This window comes from Macrobrachium rosenbergii, chromosome 56 (assembly GCF_040412425.1).
Source record: "Macrobrachium rosenbergii isolate ZJJX-2024 chromosome 56, ASM4041242v1, whole genome shotgun sequence".
Taxonomy (NCBI): domain Eukaryota; kingdom Metazoa; phylum Arthropoda; class Malacostraca; order Decapoda; family Palaemonidae; genus Macrobrachium; species Macrobrachium rosenbergii.
In genome coordinates, this window is record NC_089796.1 from 10,852,598 (window position 1) to 10,871,438 (window position 18,841).

Genomic DNA, 18,841 nt, shown 5'->3' on the forward strand with positions numbered 1-18,841 from the left:
ATTGGTCAGAAGTAACGTCCCGGCTGACATTCTCATGGAACATCAAGAAGACCGGAGACATGACGCAACTTTAACATGGCAACAAACATACGGACCGGTTTCCATATTTCACGAAAAATGCAAAGATTTGTGGTCATGTTGCCGGTGACACACACGTGTCGCCGGTCTTACAAAACACCTGCTCATAGTTTCATGCCATTATAGGATAAGCTGTTCATTGACACAAAAACTCTCCAAGTCTAAGTTTACTGGTAACAGAAAAAAAAAGAAAACTTTCGGAAGACTGACTCTGAACTTACAAAAAACTACCAACTGTAATATAGCATTAGTGAGGCGGCAATAATGACTACTTACCCTATAAAAGCTTGCACTACGTTATATAAGAAAGTAAGAGAACTTTACAAATGTGATGTATAAAAACTAATCGTTGCAAACCTGAAGCAGAAAAAAATATCAAAACTCCTTTTCCCCACTTTCATGAAACCGATATTCCTAGAACTTTTAAAATGTTCTTATGAATACGTATAATCACACACAGTACGAGGAACTAGATTTGTTGACCAAAGAATCCTTCCACGCCTGATATTTTCATCTCTTCGACAAAACAATAAATAAACAATAAAACAATTAAAAATTATTCGTATCAAGTCTCACACAATGAAAAGAAATAAATAAAATAAGTTAAAAACTACTCACACTAGTATGCGTCTTGAAACGGAACAACAAATCTGAAAGACATGGTATGTATATATTTAAAATAAACCTCTAGAGAGCTTTCAAATTGTTTCGGTTAAAGGAATCAAAGACAGATCTCAGCTCTCTGTAGAGATTTACACAAATATTCATACCATAAACAGGGGCTGTGGATTTGTTTCTCCAATAAAATGAATATAAAATCGAACAAATAAATAAACTAATATCTCCATTAAACTAAATCTCTGTCCTCTGTAATGTCTCTCTCTAATTTCATATCAGATATCCCGTCTAGCACTTGCATAAATAGACACTTTCGGATGCATGACCAAACAAATTTACAACCCAGAGCTGGATATTATATTCTGGGAATCTACAGATAAATATCTCTAATGGTATATCAAGTAACAAATCTAGCAAATATATAGAAGAAAAAATTAGCATCACTCAAATAGAAAAAAAATTGCTTTTAATGTTCTGGACAAAAACTCTTATATACATATTGGTCTTGGTTAAGTGTATTTAATTCATTTAAGAGAGACAGTATATATATATATATATATATATATATATATATATATATATATGTGCATATATATTTTATATATATATATACATATATAATATATATATATATACACATAATATACATACATACATACACACATACATACATACATACACACATACATACATACATACATATATATATATATATATATATATATATATATATATATATATATATATATATATATATATAACACACATATATATATGTAGTCTATGTCAGGTCAAATTTCATCACAGCAAACACTGTTCTTACACTTCGACATCAGCATAATAAGCCTACTCCTTCATGCAACTCATGATTTTTTTATGATCTTTCCTTTCCTGTCTTCTTCCCTTTACTCTGTCGAATTCCTTCTCGTCTTCTCTCTCCCACTGCACGAGAGAGTGAGAAAGACGCCTCGAAGAAGAAAAATCTCTAAGGCGAGAGGGTGTCGCTCTCAAATCCCTTCTCCTTAGCACAACCGAGAAGGCTTCTAGAGCATATTTAACAGCCCTGATTTCAACGATACTCCGTCAGGGAACGTCCTAAGCAGCAAGAACCTCAAACGCACCAGATGGTCGATTTTGCAGCAATGTTCGAATGGGGTAAACGACCTTAGTTGTCGGGGGCGACGTAGCCGCTTCACGGCGCGAAACCCTAAAGGCCTTCTGAAGGCGCGTTTCTGGGGCTTCAGTTATGAGGGCGAAATAGCTGGTCGCCTCCCGAAACATAAACAGTGAGACACACTTAGAAGGGCATCTGGTTACTTTTCACCTGGCTTAGGATCACCAGAGGGGTTTTGATGACCTTATCTGGCTTCGGCAGCGCGCCGTAGCCCTCCCCGGATTTTTTTTTTTTCTTCGCTTTTCTTACGGTGTCAAAGAAGGATTAGGCACTGTGGTGTCTTCTCTTTTCTTGCCCAATCGTTTGTGTTACGGCGGCGTTCGTGAAAGAGATCTTTCTGCCTCTGATTTTTTTTCTTTCTTTTTTACTTCCTTTTCTCATGCTCCATCTCCTCTGTGCTTTCACGTGACTGCGTCCCACTGTTCTGTCAAGGGCGGAAAGAGACACAAGCAAAGCATCTTCCGTTGAGGACGTTTTCTTTTTATTTTTTATATGTCTGTAAAACAGGTTTTTCCTTTTCGTCTTATTTCATTTTGTTCGAGGCTTGCCCCCCCCTTTTTTTTAATAAAGGCGTTATGGTGGTACACTTAAACACATTCCCTTCATTACTAATTCACTAATATTCGTGATCACCAACAGGTCTAAATAATGAAAGCACACGATGACATCGTGTTTTAAAGACCTGTAAATATTTAATTTTTTTGTAGCTTACAACCCCCCTTTCATTTTCCCCTCTTGTCTTCTCTGACCTGACCTGAGTTGGATAACGGCACTGGGTCACCTGCCCCATCACCTTATGCATTACCGAAAAAAAAGTCTTTTTTCAGATAAAGACTTCCTAAGCGTCAGTATGAAACCCGCGTGAAACCGTTTTTCGCCGTTCACTGCTGCCGTAAACCAAAAGAAAAAAAAAAGTGTTAAAAATACAGAAATAGAAGAGCTTCTTTCACCTGGTAGTCAACACCAAAAATGTTAGTCAGTGGTCAGGCTTTCCTTGCAACAAGTTCGAAAAATATTTATGAATAAAGTGCGGTAAATTAGCAAATACTACTTTCCTGAATACTAAACGCCATTTAATAGAACTAATTAGTTTTGCATTTTTTTCTAACATATTTTCATAATTTTAAGGAAACGGTTTTTTATTCATATACAAACTTTTAGAACTGTAGCTGCAGCAGTACTCCATTAACAATTCTAAAATCTGAAATTATACAAAATTCCGCGTATTTACCTATTTCCGGAATTATCTTTGTTTTCTCTTATCCCTGCTTTTATTAAATGTGGGCATTCTGTCCTGTGAAAGCTTACTTTGCACTTCATGTCCTTTTAGGCTTAATAATAATAATAATAATAATAATAATAATAATAATAATAATAATAATAATAATAATAATAATAATAATAATAATAATAATAACGTAAAAAGAATCCATATGTTTTTTAGAATTGGAATATAAAACTTAGGTCAAGGCTAAGCGCTGGGTCCTATGAGGTCATTCAGCTCTGAAAATAATGCTGAAACGATTTTTTGAAGAGGGAGGAACGTAGGATGGAAGAGAATATGAATGGAGGTACAGTAAAAGGAATGAAAGGTGTGCAACTAGGGGCCTGAGGGACGCTGCAAAGAACCTTAAATAATGCCTACAGTGTATCGCATGAGGTGCACTGGGGGCACTAACCCCCCCTAAGGGGCATATGTCGTCTAACCCTAGTCAGCCTCGCTCACCACCAATGCTACATAAGCACGAAAAATGAAGGTACCATGTTCCCGTTTCGAGACGGTACGTAACGTCCTAAGGGTTGGGACCTGACATCGCAACCCTATGGCATTGCCTCTATTTTTGACGGACGGATAATCTGGTAATTCTATTAATAATATGGAATGCAAAGGACGTTTTACACGACTTCCTTTCTTTTGTGACTCGGAATAACCTGATTTTTCTCAAGCTCAGCCAACGACTCTGAGGCATGATTACGCAGCATGATATTTTCATGTTGGAAATAATATGAACAAGAAAATATGAGCAGGAATGGTTATAGATGTTCTATTGGCTTAACATGTAGACTTGAATTACGCTCACACAAAACACACACACACATATATATATATATATATATATATATATATATATATATATATATATATATATATATATATATATATTATATATATATATACACACGTGTGTGTATATATATATATATATATATATATATATATATATAAAGATATATATTTATATATATATATATATATATATATATATATATATATATACTATATATATATATATATATATATTATATATAATATACACACACACCCACCAGAAATTGACGAGAGAAAGCCCTTTGTAAAAAGTGAAACCAAAACTCGTGAACTTAATTGAGGTGGGTCTTCAGTTTGTTGAAATATTCATTTTCTCGTCTTGCTGACCAAGTGAGTGCCGGAAAGGAAGCCTAAAAATAACTGTCTTCCCCTTCAGTGATCAAGACTCCCGGACTAAGCGAAAATCACTAAATCATCTTCACCTAACCTTGCTATACTAGTCAAGACGACTGTGGCTGTTATGTAATCATATGCATTCTTATTTAAGGAGGCTAATGGAGGAGGGGGTAGGCTAATGCTCACATGTAGCCCAGGCCCGAGCAAAACAAGGAAAGGACGTGGGAGGGGGGGAAAGGGGGGATGGGGAAGGGGGATGGTTAGGTCCCAAGGTAACGATAAACTTGCCTCTTGAAGGATGTATAAGATTATTAGCGTTATGAAAAACGGGGGAAAAAAGAGAGCGCCAAAGCTTTGCTGTACACGAAAAGAAGCGACCATCCAGCAATGCAATTTATGTACTGCCGAAAGCAACAAGGTAAATGCGGGAAGAGGTGGTCAGGCAGGCGTTACGAGGCAACCTAAGAGGAGGAGGGGATGCAGTAGATGATACACGAAGTTAGAGGTCGGCGTTCCTGGATGGAGAGTCATAAGCTGAACACATTTGCAATAACAATGAAATTTAGGCCAAAGGCCAAGGTCTGGCTCCACATTCAGCGCTGAAAGGGAAACTGAGAGTGAAGGAGCCTTGAAAGATGTAATAGGAGGAAGACCTCGCAGTTGCACAGTGAAACAATTGTTAGGAGAGAGTGGACTGAAAGAATATGGAAGATAGAGAATATGAACGGAGGTAGACTAAGAGGCATCTAAAGGGTTGCAGCTAAGGGCCGTAGGGACGCAGCAAAGAATCTGAAGTAATACCTACAGTGCACCGCGTGAGGTGCACTGACGGCACTAGCCCCCCCACCCCCGAATAACAATGAGTTTGGAGAAATATATGCATCAATTCCGCAATGTTCCGGAGCACTATTCCACGAAAAAGCTTGAAGCGAGTCAATGACTGATCCACAAAAAATCTGCGAGCAACTGCAAGCCTGGCTCTCGTGTATCGTGATCGGATTATTTTTCTTTTCAGTTACATAAGACCGTGGATACACATCGTGCCAGAACGGCTTCTGTGATTGCAAATTCTGCGAAGGTAACTCTGATGATCATTCATGTCGCAAGTGAGAGTAAAAACACCTGCACGAAAATTATATTTTTCATCTGTCAGTACATCTGTAGGGAACTATGCATATAGGTAAACTAAAAACCCATAAGCAACTCATATGCGAGAATGTAAAAAGAGACTCTGGCGTTAATCAGTCCAAGGAAACACACAGAAGTGGCACACTGAAGCTGTGTACATCAACATGATATAGGGGAATCCTTTGTATAACGAAGGAGACGCCCCCTCTCTCTCTCTCTCTTAGAGATTACGACCAGAACAGTATATAATAGAATACAGGATTTAAGCCAAAGACCAAGCACTGGGACCTATGAGGTCATTCGGCGCTGAAAGGGAAATTGACCGTAAAAAATTTTGAAAGGAGTAACAGGAGGAAAACCTAGCAATTGCACTATGAATCAATTCGTTAGGACAGGGTGGAAAGTAAGATGGAAGAAAGATAATATAAACGGAAGTACAGTAAGAGGAATGAAATGGGTTGCAGCTAGGGGCCGAAAGGACGCTTCAAAGACCCTTAAGTAATGCCTACAGTGCACAGCATAAGGTGCACTGACGGCACTAACCCCCTTCACAGGGAAGACTACTAGTTCCACTGCTTTGATTTACCCGAGTATTTTAGCCAGAAATAGACTTAGCTATACAGGGCATCATTACGAGGCGTCCTTTCTTCACCAACAACTTATAATAGCATTTGTACCGTTTTCATACTCACTCTCGGCTTTCTCTCTCTCTGCTCGACGTTTTAGTCATCGCCTGCGGGGGAAAGTCCATTAAAGCTTTATATTTCTGAAGAAAACCGTGCGCTGAGAACACACTGTATTTCGCTTAAGAAAATTTCTGATATAAATGTCCGATACGGTTAAAAATACCGAAAAATATCAGCGTGACTAAAATAGCTTCCTTTCTTCCTCTTATATATTTATACATTCTTTAGAAGCATTCCAGTTCATCCTGGAAATGGGTCTGGGTGCTTTATAAACTGCTTATGGGGGAAATACACTTATGCACCGCCTAGTATTCTTGGAGTCTCGGGGTACGATTTTCTGAAGATCATGTGCTTCTATTTTTTTTTTTTTTTTAAGGGGGCGGGTGGTTGGGGTTGGGGGTTGAGGAGCCGATTTTTTTGTCCATATGTTATCTGATTAGTATTAGAAAAAAACAAACCTAACAATCGAATACTGGAAATCTGTAGCTGAACTACAATAAAAAGTTCCCCACTTTGTTTTTGTGACCTTTCGCTCGTAAACATTCATCCCACCCCCGCCCGCTTTTACATCGAAAATGGATGTAGAGAGACCGTTATGGACGCGCCTACTGCAAAAGGATACCCCGTTATCATTTTCAGTATTATCTGGTGCATAAACGATCAAGGCTTTCAGAAAGAATGAGACACTCTTTTAACTCGCAGTACGTATTTTCATTTCAAACACAATTCCTCTTACAATAATTCACCGACTGTGGTGGTCTCCTTACTTAGCATTAAAATTTACTTACAGAGTAATTTATATTTTGTTCCATGTAACATCTGATGCGTAAATCGCTCATCTATTTCTTTCATGGTCCCTGTTCACGATATATTTACTATAATTACAAGATGCTTAAAAGATATAATAATAATAATAATAATAATAATAATAATAATAATAATAATAATAATAATAATCAAAATGGTAGCGATAAGGTTAGCTAAAGTTATTGAATAGTATTCACAATGTGAAAGTCGAGAAATATGCTTTACCATGTCTTGTTGAAAATAATGATAATGATAATACTGGCGGTAATAAAAAACTCCAGAGACAACTTCGGCGCAATCGAGTTTTCTGTACAGCGTATAATGCTGTATGAAACTCTTTGCCACGGCCCATGAAACTCTCAGCCGCGGCCCATGAAACTTTCAGCCCCTACCTGGTGGCGGCCTGTGTTGTTGGCAACTATCGCGGAGCCAGAAGCACGATCATGGCTAACTTTGACCTTAAATAACATAAAGACTGCTGAGGCTGGAGGGCTGCAATTTGGCATGTTTGATGATTGGAGGGTGGATGATAAACATTCCAATTTCTAGACCTCTAGCCTTAGTAGTTTTTAAGATCTGAGGGCGTATACGGACAGACAAAAAAAAAGCCATCTCAATAGCTTTCTTTTACAGAAAACTAAAAACGAGGTTAATATAAAGTGCACTAAAAAGCACAGAAGGACCGTACACAACAGGACAGATGTATCTCACAGCCGCCGACTTTCAGTGGAGACAGACAATAAGGCGGACATTGTAATATTAAAAATGAGGAAAAACGTAGCAATGATAATGAAACAGATGACGAAATTATATAAAAAAAAAACTGATTCAGAGAAAAAACATTTGAGGTCATTCATACAGAGGAAAAAAAATTCATACTGTTCATAAAACTTATGAGAGAGAGAGAGAGAGAGAGAGAGAGAGAGAGAGAGAGAGAGAGAGAGAAACACGCCAACGAACCCGGACATTCTGGAAAAAAAAAAAAAAGTCTCGTTTTCACACCTCTTCCGCAGTTCAGATCTCTACTCTGATCACTGCTGAAAATGCTTAGCATTAGCTAGATTTGCTACTGTTGGCTGATCGGAAGTTCAGTCTGGATATGGTAGTTTTCTATGAACATCTGTTTAGCAGACAGACAGCGAGGTGTGTTTGTAAGAAGTCTCAGAAGGTATAACATCCCCTTGCAATCGTGCCGTCAGTCGCGAAAAGCTTACGTCGTCTATGTTCACGACAGCCGAATCTTTAAGGCCGCTCGTGGTACTGTGCCCCATCAACGGGGACACAAGCACGAATTCAAGCACAAATTCCAGGCGGTGATTGGGACGATCTGTGGCTTTTCAAATCGTCCAGGCGAACTGGGAAGCAACAACGTGCACTGGGTCTTGCGGTACTTTTTGTAAATAATGTCAATTCAGTGCTACTATGTAGATATTAAACAGATATGGCGACAGCATGCCATCTTGACGAAACCAGTTTGAGGAGTCAGAGTTCAATGATAACACGCAGTTCCATTGAACACAACTGCTGCATGGAAAACTTAAAATAATAACCCAAGGATACTTAAGCATATTCTTTTTTTTTATGAGGCTTCATGGTGAGTTTCAGAATGTTTACTCACTCAACTACTTTTCTCACACCAACGTGACATAAAAATTCATGGGAGGACGATGATAAGTAATATTTTAACAATCATTTTACGATGCAAATTTAATATAGGTGCCGAATACCTCTGATTAAATTGTATCGACTGCAACCGACGAATTAGGCACACGTTGTACTCCCTTATTTTTTATTTATGCATTACTGGTTCTTCACACAGGAATTCCGTGTCAAATTCGGTTCGTCTAATCACACTAATCGTACCTCGACAAGATGGCAATTTTCTCGCCTGCAGAACTGCACGCATTGGTTAAATGTTCAACGGATCTTTCCTAGATATTGACCCCCAAGTAGTCCAGTCTTAGATAACGACCCCCCAAGAAATATCAGTCCTAGATAACGACCCCCGAGCCTTGCCGGGGGTCATTATATAGGACCGATCCTGTTCAACTATACTCACTTCCAACTACATGCACTATTACTACAATGACAATCAGTAACTTTGCTGCTCCGATCTAGTCTGCGCAAAGGCTAAGGCTCTTTGTCGATACGCGGAGTAGCTGCCCCGATGAATCTGATATAACTTATAACTAAATCAAGGCGCAAAGAATGCCAGTGGTCTCTACACCGCTTAGAAACGCTAGCCATACGCCTTGGGAATCAATGACTGGAATAAAGGTCTGGGCGACAGATTAGGGTCAGATCTCAGTTGGGATTCTGAAGTATCCAGATGAAAACGCTTGAAAGAGATGAAGAAATAGAGAAGTGGAAAAGGTTGTTTGGACAATTGCAAGGAAATGCTCCTAAATGGCAGGCAAACCTCCATATCTCTTGAAAACCACGTCAGGCCAGTCTGCATACTGAAGCTAAGAGATGGTAGTAAGCAGTACAACTGACACTACTATAAGAAGTGTCAGTGGTTTGGGAAACGGTTTGGGATACAGATAAAATGCACCCCAAGGAACAGGAGCGACTAGTAAAGGGGTAAGAACCCCTTAGTGGAAGGAAATAACCCGTAAATGACATATGAACCACTTCTCTTGATGCAAAGAGCAACCTCAGTTGGGTGTCAAGAAATAAATAACGCAGTGTTCTCACCTTTCGGTATGGGGTTTTACAGCGTTATACCCTGATCTGATAGTATGACAAGAATTGAATAAAAGGGTACTTTGGATAGCTTAAAGGTGTAGGACGGGGGGTGGGTAGGTTTGAGGAGGCACTTGTAAACTTGAAATAGTGAGTATATATGGTCTAATAATACAAAAGAATGGAGGATGTTGCTGGGACAATATGAATATATGCTTGGCTGGATTTGGAGAACAAGGACGGGTGGTTGTTCTACATGATTAAAATGCTAAGGTATAGACAACAGAGAAAGAGATGGTGATGTTGGCATGTACTGAGTTCCTGGAGCACGTAACAATTGGGTGTCCTGTGGAAATGTGTTTGGAAAGGGGTTTAATAATTGGGAAGGAGCAAATGGAGAAGAAAAGTTTTTTAGGCTACGTGTTAGTGCAGAGTGAGTGGAAGAGCAAGCTGATGAAAATAACGTGAGGAGTAGCAGGAGGTATATCTGATCTTTATTTGGTTGAAGAAAAGTTGTTGACAAAGGTATATATTTAAGTTGGAGAGGAAAGTATGCAAATAGGGTAATAATTAAGGAAGTGGGAAGAGCATATAAGGAGAAAATGAATTAAAAATGGGCTAAAATCAGAAACAGAAGTGGAAGGAGTATTATGAGGAATATGAAAAATTCTAGGATGTAGTCTTATAGTCAATAGGATAACGCTGTGGAAAAAGGTGAGTACGAAGAGGGAATAAAAACAGTAATTGGTGGATGCGGATATGAAGTGTTTAGTGAAATTGAAATATATTATTTGAGGAGCAACTGATTTACAGAGAACAGGTTGTTCTACAGAGAAGCTTATTTAGGGAAATAATTGTGATCAAACGGACCATATAATAACCAGAATACATGATGATAAATGGAAAGTTCTGGGACGCAAGGAAGGCAATTTGGTTTGAAGAATGAAAAAATAATAAGAAATTATGGAATTTAAATTATGGAATTAAGAGAAAGATGCTGCAATATGGTGGTAATAGTAGGACTGCAATTTGGGGGGTAATAGTATGACTGAGTGCTGAACAATTTTTCAGGTCTGTCTGGAGTAAGGAAATGTTCTAAAGAAGGGGTAGATGAATAATATTCAACTGCATAAGGGTAAAGTTGGGCATAAGGGTAAAGGTGGTATAGGCAATTGTAAGAGAAAGATGGTGGTAATATTAGGACTGCAATTTGGGGGGTAATAGTATGAACAATTTTTCAGGTCTGTCTGGATTAGGGAAATGTTCTAAAGAATGGGTAGATGAATAATTATTCAACTGCATAAGGATAAAGTTGGGCATAAGGGTAAAGGTGGCATAGGCAATTGTAAGAATTATAAGACCATTACTTAACTTAGTATACCCAGGTTGGTGTATGGTAGGCTTTCGACTGAAAAAGTACGAGAGATGACAGAAGGACTGATGGGAAAAGAACTGTGTGGGTTTTAAGTGCCATGCATGAAAGTCAGGGGAGAAAAAGCGTTATCTGGCACACGCAGACCTAGAAAAATTGGATAAAAGAATAAATACAGAAGCACTGTAAAGGGTGTTAAGGATACATGGTATATAAATACGTTGTTGATAGCAACTAAAATATTATATCAGTTCCAGAACGCGAGTTAGATTATACAGATGGGAAACCGGACAGGCTTTGTTTCAAACTCGGCCTAAGAAAATGGTTTTCTATGTTTCATTGGTGGTTTGATGTCTTTATGGCTGGAGTAAAGTGTAAAGTGAAAGGTCAGAGAAAGGATATAGATATTATAGGCGCTGAGGCACCAGTGTTTCCCAAACTTTTTTAGTACGTGACCCCTTACAGCAGTACCAAACCTGTCATGACCCCCACATTTATAAGCCTTCTAAAATCGTACTGATTTTAAATGGCACAGATATATTTTAAAATTTTAAATATTAATCACTGCAGAGAGAAAGATAAAACCTCCATTGATCTTTATCAATGTTGATTAACAATGACTGATTTATTAACATTTTAATCATATATAGTTAGACCCTCCATGACCCCCACAAAGGGCTCATGACCCCCAGTTTGGGAACCCCTGTGCTAAGCTGTGGATAAAGGAAACTGGTCAGGAATAGAAAGTGGAATGGTTGATGTATGCAAAATGTTAATTGTGGATAGTGAACAGAAAGAGAAATGAGTCTGAAAGTTGTTTGCAAGAGAGAGTAGATAAGTATGTGAGCAAGACTGTGGTCATGAGAATAAATGGAGACTAAGAGGATGGAGCAGTCAGTGTTAACAAGGATACTGGAATAATTGGAAATCGTGGTTTGTACACGCTGAATCTCTATAGACCTTGCTTATACGTATTTGGGAGAATATAACGGATGCTGGCAGGATGATGAATGACGAGGCAAGTAAGAGAACAGGTGAAACGCAGAGTGCAACAAGGTGTGTGCAAATACTGGGTATAGAGACCTGGAGTGTCTATGAAAGCCTGGTAGGCCTGAAAGGATTATTGAGTCAACTCCTTTATGGAGGTGAAATGTGGATGCTGAAAGCGATTGAAAGAAAAAAGGCTTACGAGCTGCCGAGATGGATGACTTGGGCAGTACAAGTCTATTGGAAGGATGAACAATATGGAGATGTGGTTAGTGTTTCTGAGATAATTCGGTCATGTGAAAAGAAGTGCAGAATTCGTAGTGTTAAGGGAAAGGAAGAATGACTGCATGATGGGAGTGGGGTGGGGAAGGAATGGCAGTGTTTTGGATTCTACGTTCTGCTGATGAGATTTCCATGTATACAGTATATGCATCAAGTGGCTAATGATGAGAGAATTTTCATTATAGAGCTCATCTGCAATTAAACATTCAGAATATTAATGTGTCAGTGACTGATCATTGTTTCGTTTGTTCTCTGGCGTCTGTGCGTGTGAGGGGGAAATGCAGTACTGTATAATGGTTCCGGATGCTAGCCTCACCTGTGAGAGGTTCTCATTTCGAGTAAGAGTATATATATATATATATATATATATATATATATATATATATATATATATATATATATATATATATATATATATATATATATATACATACACATATACCTGTGTATATATATATGTGTATTTGTTTGTGTGTATGTATGTATATATATAAATGTGTGTATATATATATATATATATATATATATATATATATATATATATATATATATATATGTATATATACATAATATATATATATATGCACATATATACACACACACAGAGAAGACCATTCTTGAGTAGCTTATTCAATTTTTGTCAAAGTTTAGACAAAGGACAAAACTTGTCCAGAATCAATCTCGTTCAAATGTTGGAGAGGAAAAGGAATTCGAGAAAAGTATTAAGGGATGTTAATGAACTTCTATGATTACCCCAGGATTCAGGAAACACAGAGGAGGGAAGCGAGCTCCGCATTCTAAATGGCAAACGTTTACCTTGCAAGCCTGGGCATTTTAATACTTTTTTTATACATTTATTAATTTATTAATGTATTTGTTCTTTTTTAATAACTGTGATCTCTTCTTTATGTATTTCCTTTTACCTCCTCCTACTTCTTAGTGAGCACTATATTCTTTGGAGGCTCGAATTTAAAGTTAATTGCCCCTATGGGCTTGTTCCACATGAACAGGGTTCATCTTTTGAATAATAATAATAATAATAATAATAATAATAATAATAATAATAATAATAATAATTATGAGCTAACGACCTCGCAGTTTTACTTCCGCGACTATCAGGTAAACATTAGTTCAGTAAATCGTGATGCTGTCGAAACCCTGGCAGTTTTTGTAAGTTTATTTGAATTAGCACCTTCATTATATGAGGGTTTCTCAGTCACTCATTCTCGAATATTAAGTTAAACAAATATTAGCTTCAATCTCTCTCTCTCTCTCTCCCTCTCTTTACTATAGTTGTGAACGCATCCCTGCAACTGATATATCAATTAAATTTTGCCACTTTGGACGTCATACTACTTTGCTCAATGAAAAATTAACACCTTCTAAATGCATATTAGGTAACCTTTATATTATCTAAAACCAATTTAACTTGAGAATCTATGCAACATGAAGTAATCTACTCTACAGTCGCGTGCTAACAAGACTAACAATAATGGCGGGAAGAGTTGGGGGGTGGGGGGAGGGTTAGGACGACCACCAATACATACCAGACGTAGTTGATAAACACTAGAGCTCCTGTAACCATCTTCATGAGCACAGGGCTTGGGGGTGTGGGTGGGGGACTCGTAACGTCACCCCCAGAAATAAATGCTTTGTACGGAAGGGTAACAATTAATGTCTCCGAGACCGGATAAAGAGACCGGATAAAAAAAAAATAAATAAAAGGAGTGTTTGGTTGGCACAAAGATGAGATTATGAATTTTCAGGAAAGGTTCGAGCGCCACAAAACTAACTCACGGAACGGATTAATTTTTACCTTCAAATTCTATTAGATTTTGATAATTTTTTATGAGTTTAATATGGGTTACACTAAATATAAACACAACTAGCAAAACCAATGCAGTAAACGTAAGTTAAAATAGCAAAAAAAAAAAAAATAATAATAATAATAATAATAAAATAAATAAATAAAGAAATAATACAAAACCATAAATACATAAATCTGAGTATAATACTTGGACAAATAAAATGAAACCGAAATACTCACAAGAATATATATTGTCCAAAACAGTGTTTCAAATCTGACAAACAGAAAAGCGTCCATTGAAATTCTTTGTTTTTAACAGTTTGTGTGTGTGTGTGAGAGAGAGAGAGAGAGAGAGAGAGAGAGAGAGAGAGAGAGAGAGAGAGAGAGAAAAAAACTACATCAGATAATGCAATTGTGGTTAGTGGATCTAGAATTAGGACCAGTGAGCCCGTCATACTTCACCAGACTTCGTTGACCACGTACAAAATATGAATTTTCACATATTTTGGAAGCCTTGGAAAATGTCCATACAATACCATTTTAAATTTAAATCTACAGACCGGGGATCCATTTATTTAAAAGTAACAAGTAATGACACAACAGTGTCTCTGATAACAAGAATTACGCAGACTCAAGACTAGAGGAATGGTTATGTTGCAGCTCAGCATCTCCTTCGGTGGACACGTATACTTGAGTAAGCCCGAGTGTACTAGGGGCGTGATATGTGCTCAGGGATGGTGTTAACATTGTGGTAACTTAGTCGTCAGGTGGTGCTCTCTCTCTCTCTGTCTCTCTCTCCCTCCCTCCACCCCCCTCTCTCTATTTACCATTAGAACCACTTCCATGTAGTTTAGGTTTCTCCTTGGATTCTCCTGAAAGCGTTAATTGATTCAGATTCTACGGTCTCGGAGGGACCTCGCCCTCCTGGAGGGAGCGAGGGAGAGAGAGAAATACTTGTAAAGTTTATCGCGACTAATCAGTGTGACTCGCAAAGGTGTGATAAACTCTCAAGAAAAGCTAATAAAGGCGACCATAAACACCAATCCGGCAACTTAGCTTCTTCCCCCTTTCTTTTCACGGTCACTGCATCGGAATTCATCCCCTCCCATCGGACATGGCCACGCCCACTTCCATCTCGTAGCTCTTCTCCGGCGCCTCCTGATTGCTCGGCATCCCTCGGCACCGCCCCCAACACCAATCCCGTTCGGCAGCGGAGAGCAGGCTCCGCCCCCCCAGCGTGTGCGATCAGCGAACGGGCCCATTGATTGGATAGTTATGATAGCCAAGGCATGTGTGTGGCGCAGATTGTGTGCATCTAAACGGTGGCGCTGAACTCAAACTTTGGCGATAGGAATGAAAATGTGTGTGTACCCGCTACCGTGTGCCAGTTGGTAGACAAGTGTGATAAAGCCATTAAGATAATAGGTACGCGGGCAGTGAGCTCCCGACGGTCGTATGGGAAGGGTCGCATCGCTCTCGCGCTTAAAAACGCTCGATTTGCTACATGCCCGCAGACTTTAATCATCTTCTTGGTGAACTGAGAAACTGATTACGAACTGCAAAGGACTGAAATATCACCTCAATAAAATCACGTATATTACAGGTGTGTTGTGATCAATAAAATTACATAATAAAATCTTAACCATAAGCATTAGTTAAGACCGCCTACTGATTCAAATGTTTTAGTGAAGGGGATCCTCACGACTTCTTTCCCCAATGGCCAACGATGATTTCGGAGGGCCACTGGGAGGTCCGACGGCGGGTCTCGAAAGCCTGACCCATGCTAGTTTTTATCGCGATCCCCGGGTGTATGACCCCGCCCGCAGTATCTACGACTCCCGGAGCGCCCTCGAGCGGGCGTCCTTCGAGCACTCGGAGGCGGGGAAGTTTCTCGCCGATAAACTCTTCTTTGACAAACCCGAGAGGCAGGTCGAACGGCAGGTCGAAAGGCATCTCTCCGAGCGCTGCGTCGAGAGATCGACGAACGATCGACACATGGCCGATCGACCTTACCCTGAACGACCGTACTTCGACCGCATGTTTCTGGAGAGGCTGGGACTTGACAGGCAAGTTACCGATAGGGGAGCGGGAGGGGGAGGAGACCGCATGCCGACGGAGCGGCCGTTGGGAGGAAGAATGCAAGACGGAAGAGAAGGGTCGTCGACCCTCGACCGCTCGGTACTTCTCGAGGAGTCACTGAAGGAGCGAACGGCGCTGGAGAGACACGTGCAGGAGCGAGCCCAAGTGGCAAGGGCGCTGTTCGACAGACACGTTCAGCAACAACAGCAGCAGCAGAAACTCCACTCATCACCTTTCTCCCCCTTCCTTACTATCACACCGCGTGGTCCCCCATCTCCGATCCCAGACGCCCCTGACACGTCCCCCTACCAAGACCCATCGAATAGGATAAGCGAGAACGCAGATTCTCTGTCGAGGGACCAAGATATGATCGTCGACGAAGAACAGGACAGAGAACTCGACGGAGAACAGCATGATCATTCGGAACACATCCGCAGCGAAGGACTGGACGCAGGGATTGGGTTAGAATCTTCCCTGGACGAAAAGGATCTCCACCTGACCTCCGGTGACGACATATCCCACATGCCAGAGAGTAGCACCACGCCCCCACCTCCCTCCTCTCCCCAGGGAGACAGTAAGACCTCGGAAGGAGGGGACGATAAGGGCGATAAACAGGGAGGTCTCGTGAAGCCCCCCTACTCCTACATCGCTCTCATCACCATGGCCATCCTGCAGGCGCCCAAAAAGAGGGTCACGCTCAGCGAAATCTGTGAGTTCATTATTGGTCGATTCCCTTATTATAAGGCAAAGTTCCCCGCATGGCAGAACTCTATCCGACACAACCTCTCCTTGAACGACTGCTTCGTCAAGGTTCCTCGCGAGCCAGGGAACCCCGGTAAAGGGAACTACTGGACACTCGACCCTGGAGCCATCGACATGTTCGACAACGGGTCCTTCCTCAGGAGGAGGAAGAGGTACAAACGCCAGCCCGCCCCCGATTTCTTCAACGACCCGCACGTCTTCTCCCTTTTCACTTCAGGAATGCTGGATCCCTTTCAACAACAGCAGCTGCAGCAGGCGGCGGCCCTGCTTGGAGCACCCCATCCACATCTGCTACACCGACCCCCTCTGCCGCATACCCTTCTGCCACCGCCATCGTACTTGCCGCAACTAGGGGGTCTGCCCTTGGGCTTCCCGCAGCTGGAATTGCCCCGACAGGTGCGGCCACTTTTGCCCTTGCAGGCGTCCCCGGCTCCCCTTCTCCACCCGACGCCCGTAAAGCCTCTGGCGTTACCCGCTGGATTAGCACCGCCGTCAGTGCAAGGGGCAATAAAGACATCGTGCATGGGGCCCTCCCCTCAGCCCCCTCCGTCACCCCCATCTCCTCCACCCAGCATGACACAAGGGGCGACTCCTCGAACCCACAAGCCGTTCTCTATAGACGCCCTCATCGGCACCCATGACACTACCGGAGGGGGAGGCGGGGGAGGAGGAGGAGGAGTAGGGAAAGTGGGAAAGTCTCTGATCCAGTCAGTCCTCTGGGCAGTATCCGCAGGGATGACTACCCTGCCCTCGTCTCCCCTTCATCCTTTCCCAAGAGGGCTGTCGTCCCCTTGTCACGTCCCGGTGGCTTTACAGTCGTCAGCGGCGCCTCCTTCGCCGGTACCGGCCTACACCACAGTCATGGCAGGCTCAGACCACAGACCATTCCTCCACGCAGCGCTGCTGCACTCGATGGCCCAATAAACCACCACGTAGAAGTAAACACCCTTTTCCCCGTTTCATAATTAAGGACCACGAAGAGAAAACAATCGCCCTTTGTCAGCATTTGTATTCAGTCACGATCACGATAGGGTTCTTTTTCCATTCATATAAATAAACCTGTTGTAAGAAAAAAAAAAATAATGTATATTTGGTGGGATGAGACATTATGGATCGTGGTAGTACATTAAGAAGTTGGTCAACAACTAACCAATTGCGACACTTGTAGTCAATACATTTGTTTGTGTGTACTAATGTTTAAAAAAAAAAATTAGTGGAAACAAAAGGCAGAAAGTTCTTCTCCCACTATATGAGGTCATGTACAGTTGTTCCCTAGCGAAACTCATCCATAACTTATTCATGGGTAATATTAATTCATTTCATGAGAACATTCCTTATCACTCATCTACATATCCACATTCATCAATGATTTATTTTTTCTATCATTCATATTCATATCCTTTAATATCCCAGTCTCATTTTGTCATCTATTTCGCTTTATCCTGAGAAAATAATAATTTTTTTTTTATTGAACAGCGATATAGAATAAGGAATCATACACCTATCCGGTGTCATGTGTTGTAATATTAATTATATTTATTGATAGGCTGAATGTAATACATTTTAATCAAGTTTCAATGAAGAAACTTTCAGCACCAAAGTTGAGGAAACTTTCAAATCAAAATACATAAATATTTACATGCATACACATATATAAATAACACGCACGAACACATATATAAATAAATTCAAGTAAATCCAAGATTTTACGTATAACAGATTCTGAATACGTTGGTATATTATAAAATCGCAGTTCCATATCCGATGCACACCAACAGTATGAGTTCCGTAGGAATAAACATTGATTTGCAAAAGGCCATCATGTGCCGGCTAACCTGGCGTCAATGTTTACAATCTTTATAGATAAGACATGTTTAAAATTTGCGTGTGAAAATATCACATTTAATAATCGAACAGTATTTCGTCATTA

General features: G+C 40.3%; 1 protein-coding gene and 1 long non-coding RNA gene across 4 annotated transcripts in view; one reads left to right on the forward strand and one right to left on the reverse strand.

Annotated features, from left to right (window-relative positions):
* The window catches only part of LOC136836390 (uncharacterized), a 467,691-nt gene that overhangs the window by 26,512 nt on the left and 422,338 nt on the right, over positions 1-18,841 (reverse strand). The gene's annotated exons all lie outside the window — the stretch shown is intronic.
* On the forward strand, positions 15,471-17,991 carry LOC136836038 (forkhead box protein D1-like). Its single transcript, XM_067099913.1, has one exon. The coding sequence runs from the start codon at positions 15,787-15,789 to the stop codon at positions 17,833-17,835; it is 2,049 nt and encodes a 682-aa protein (XP_066956014.1). The 5' UTR covers positions 15,471-15,786; the 3' UTR covers positions 17,836-17,991.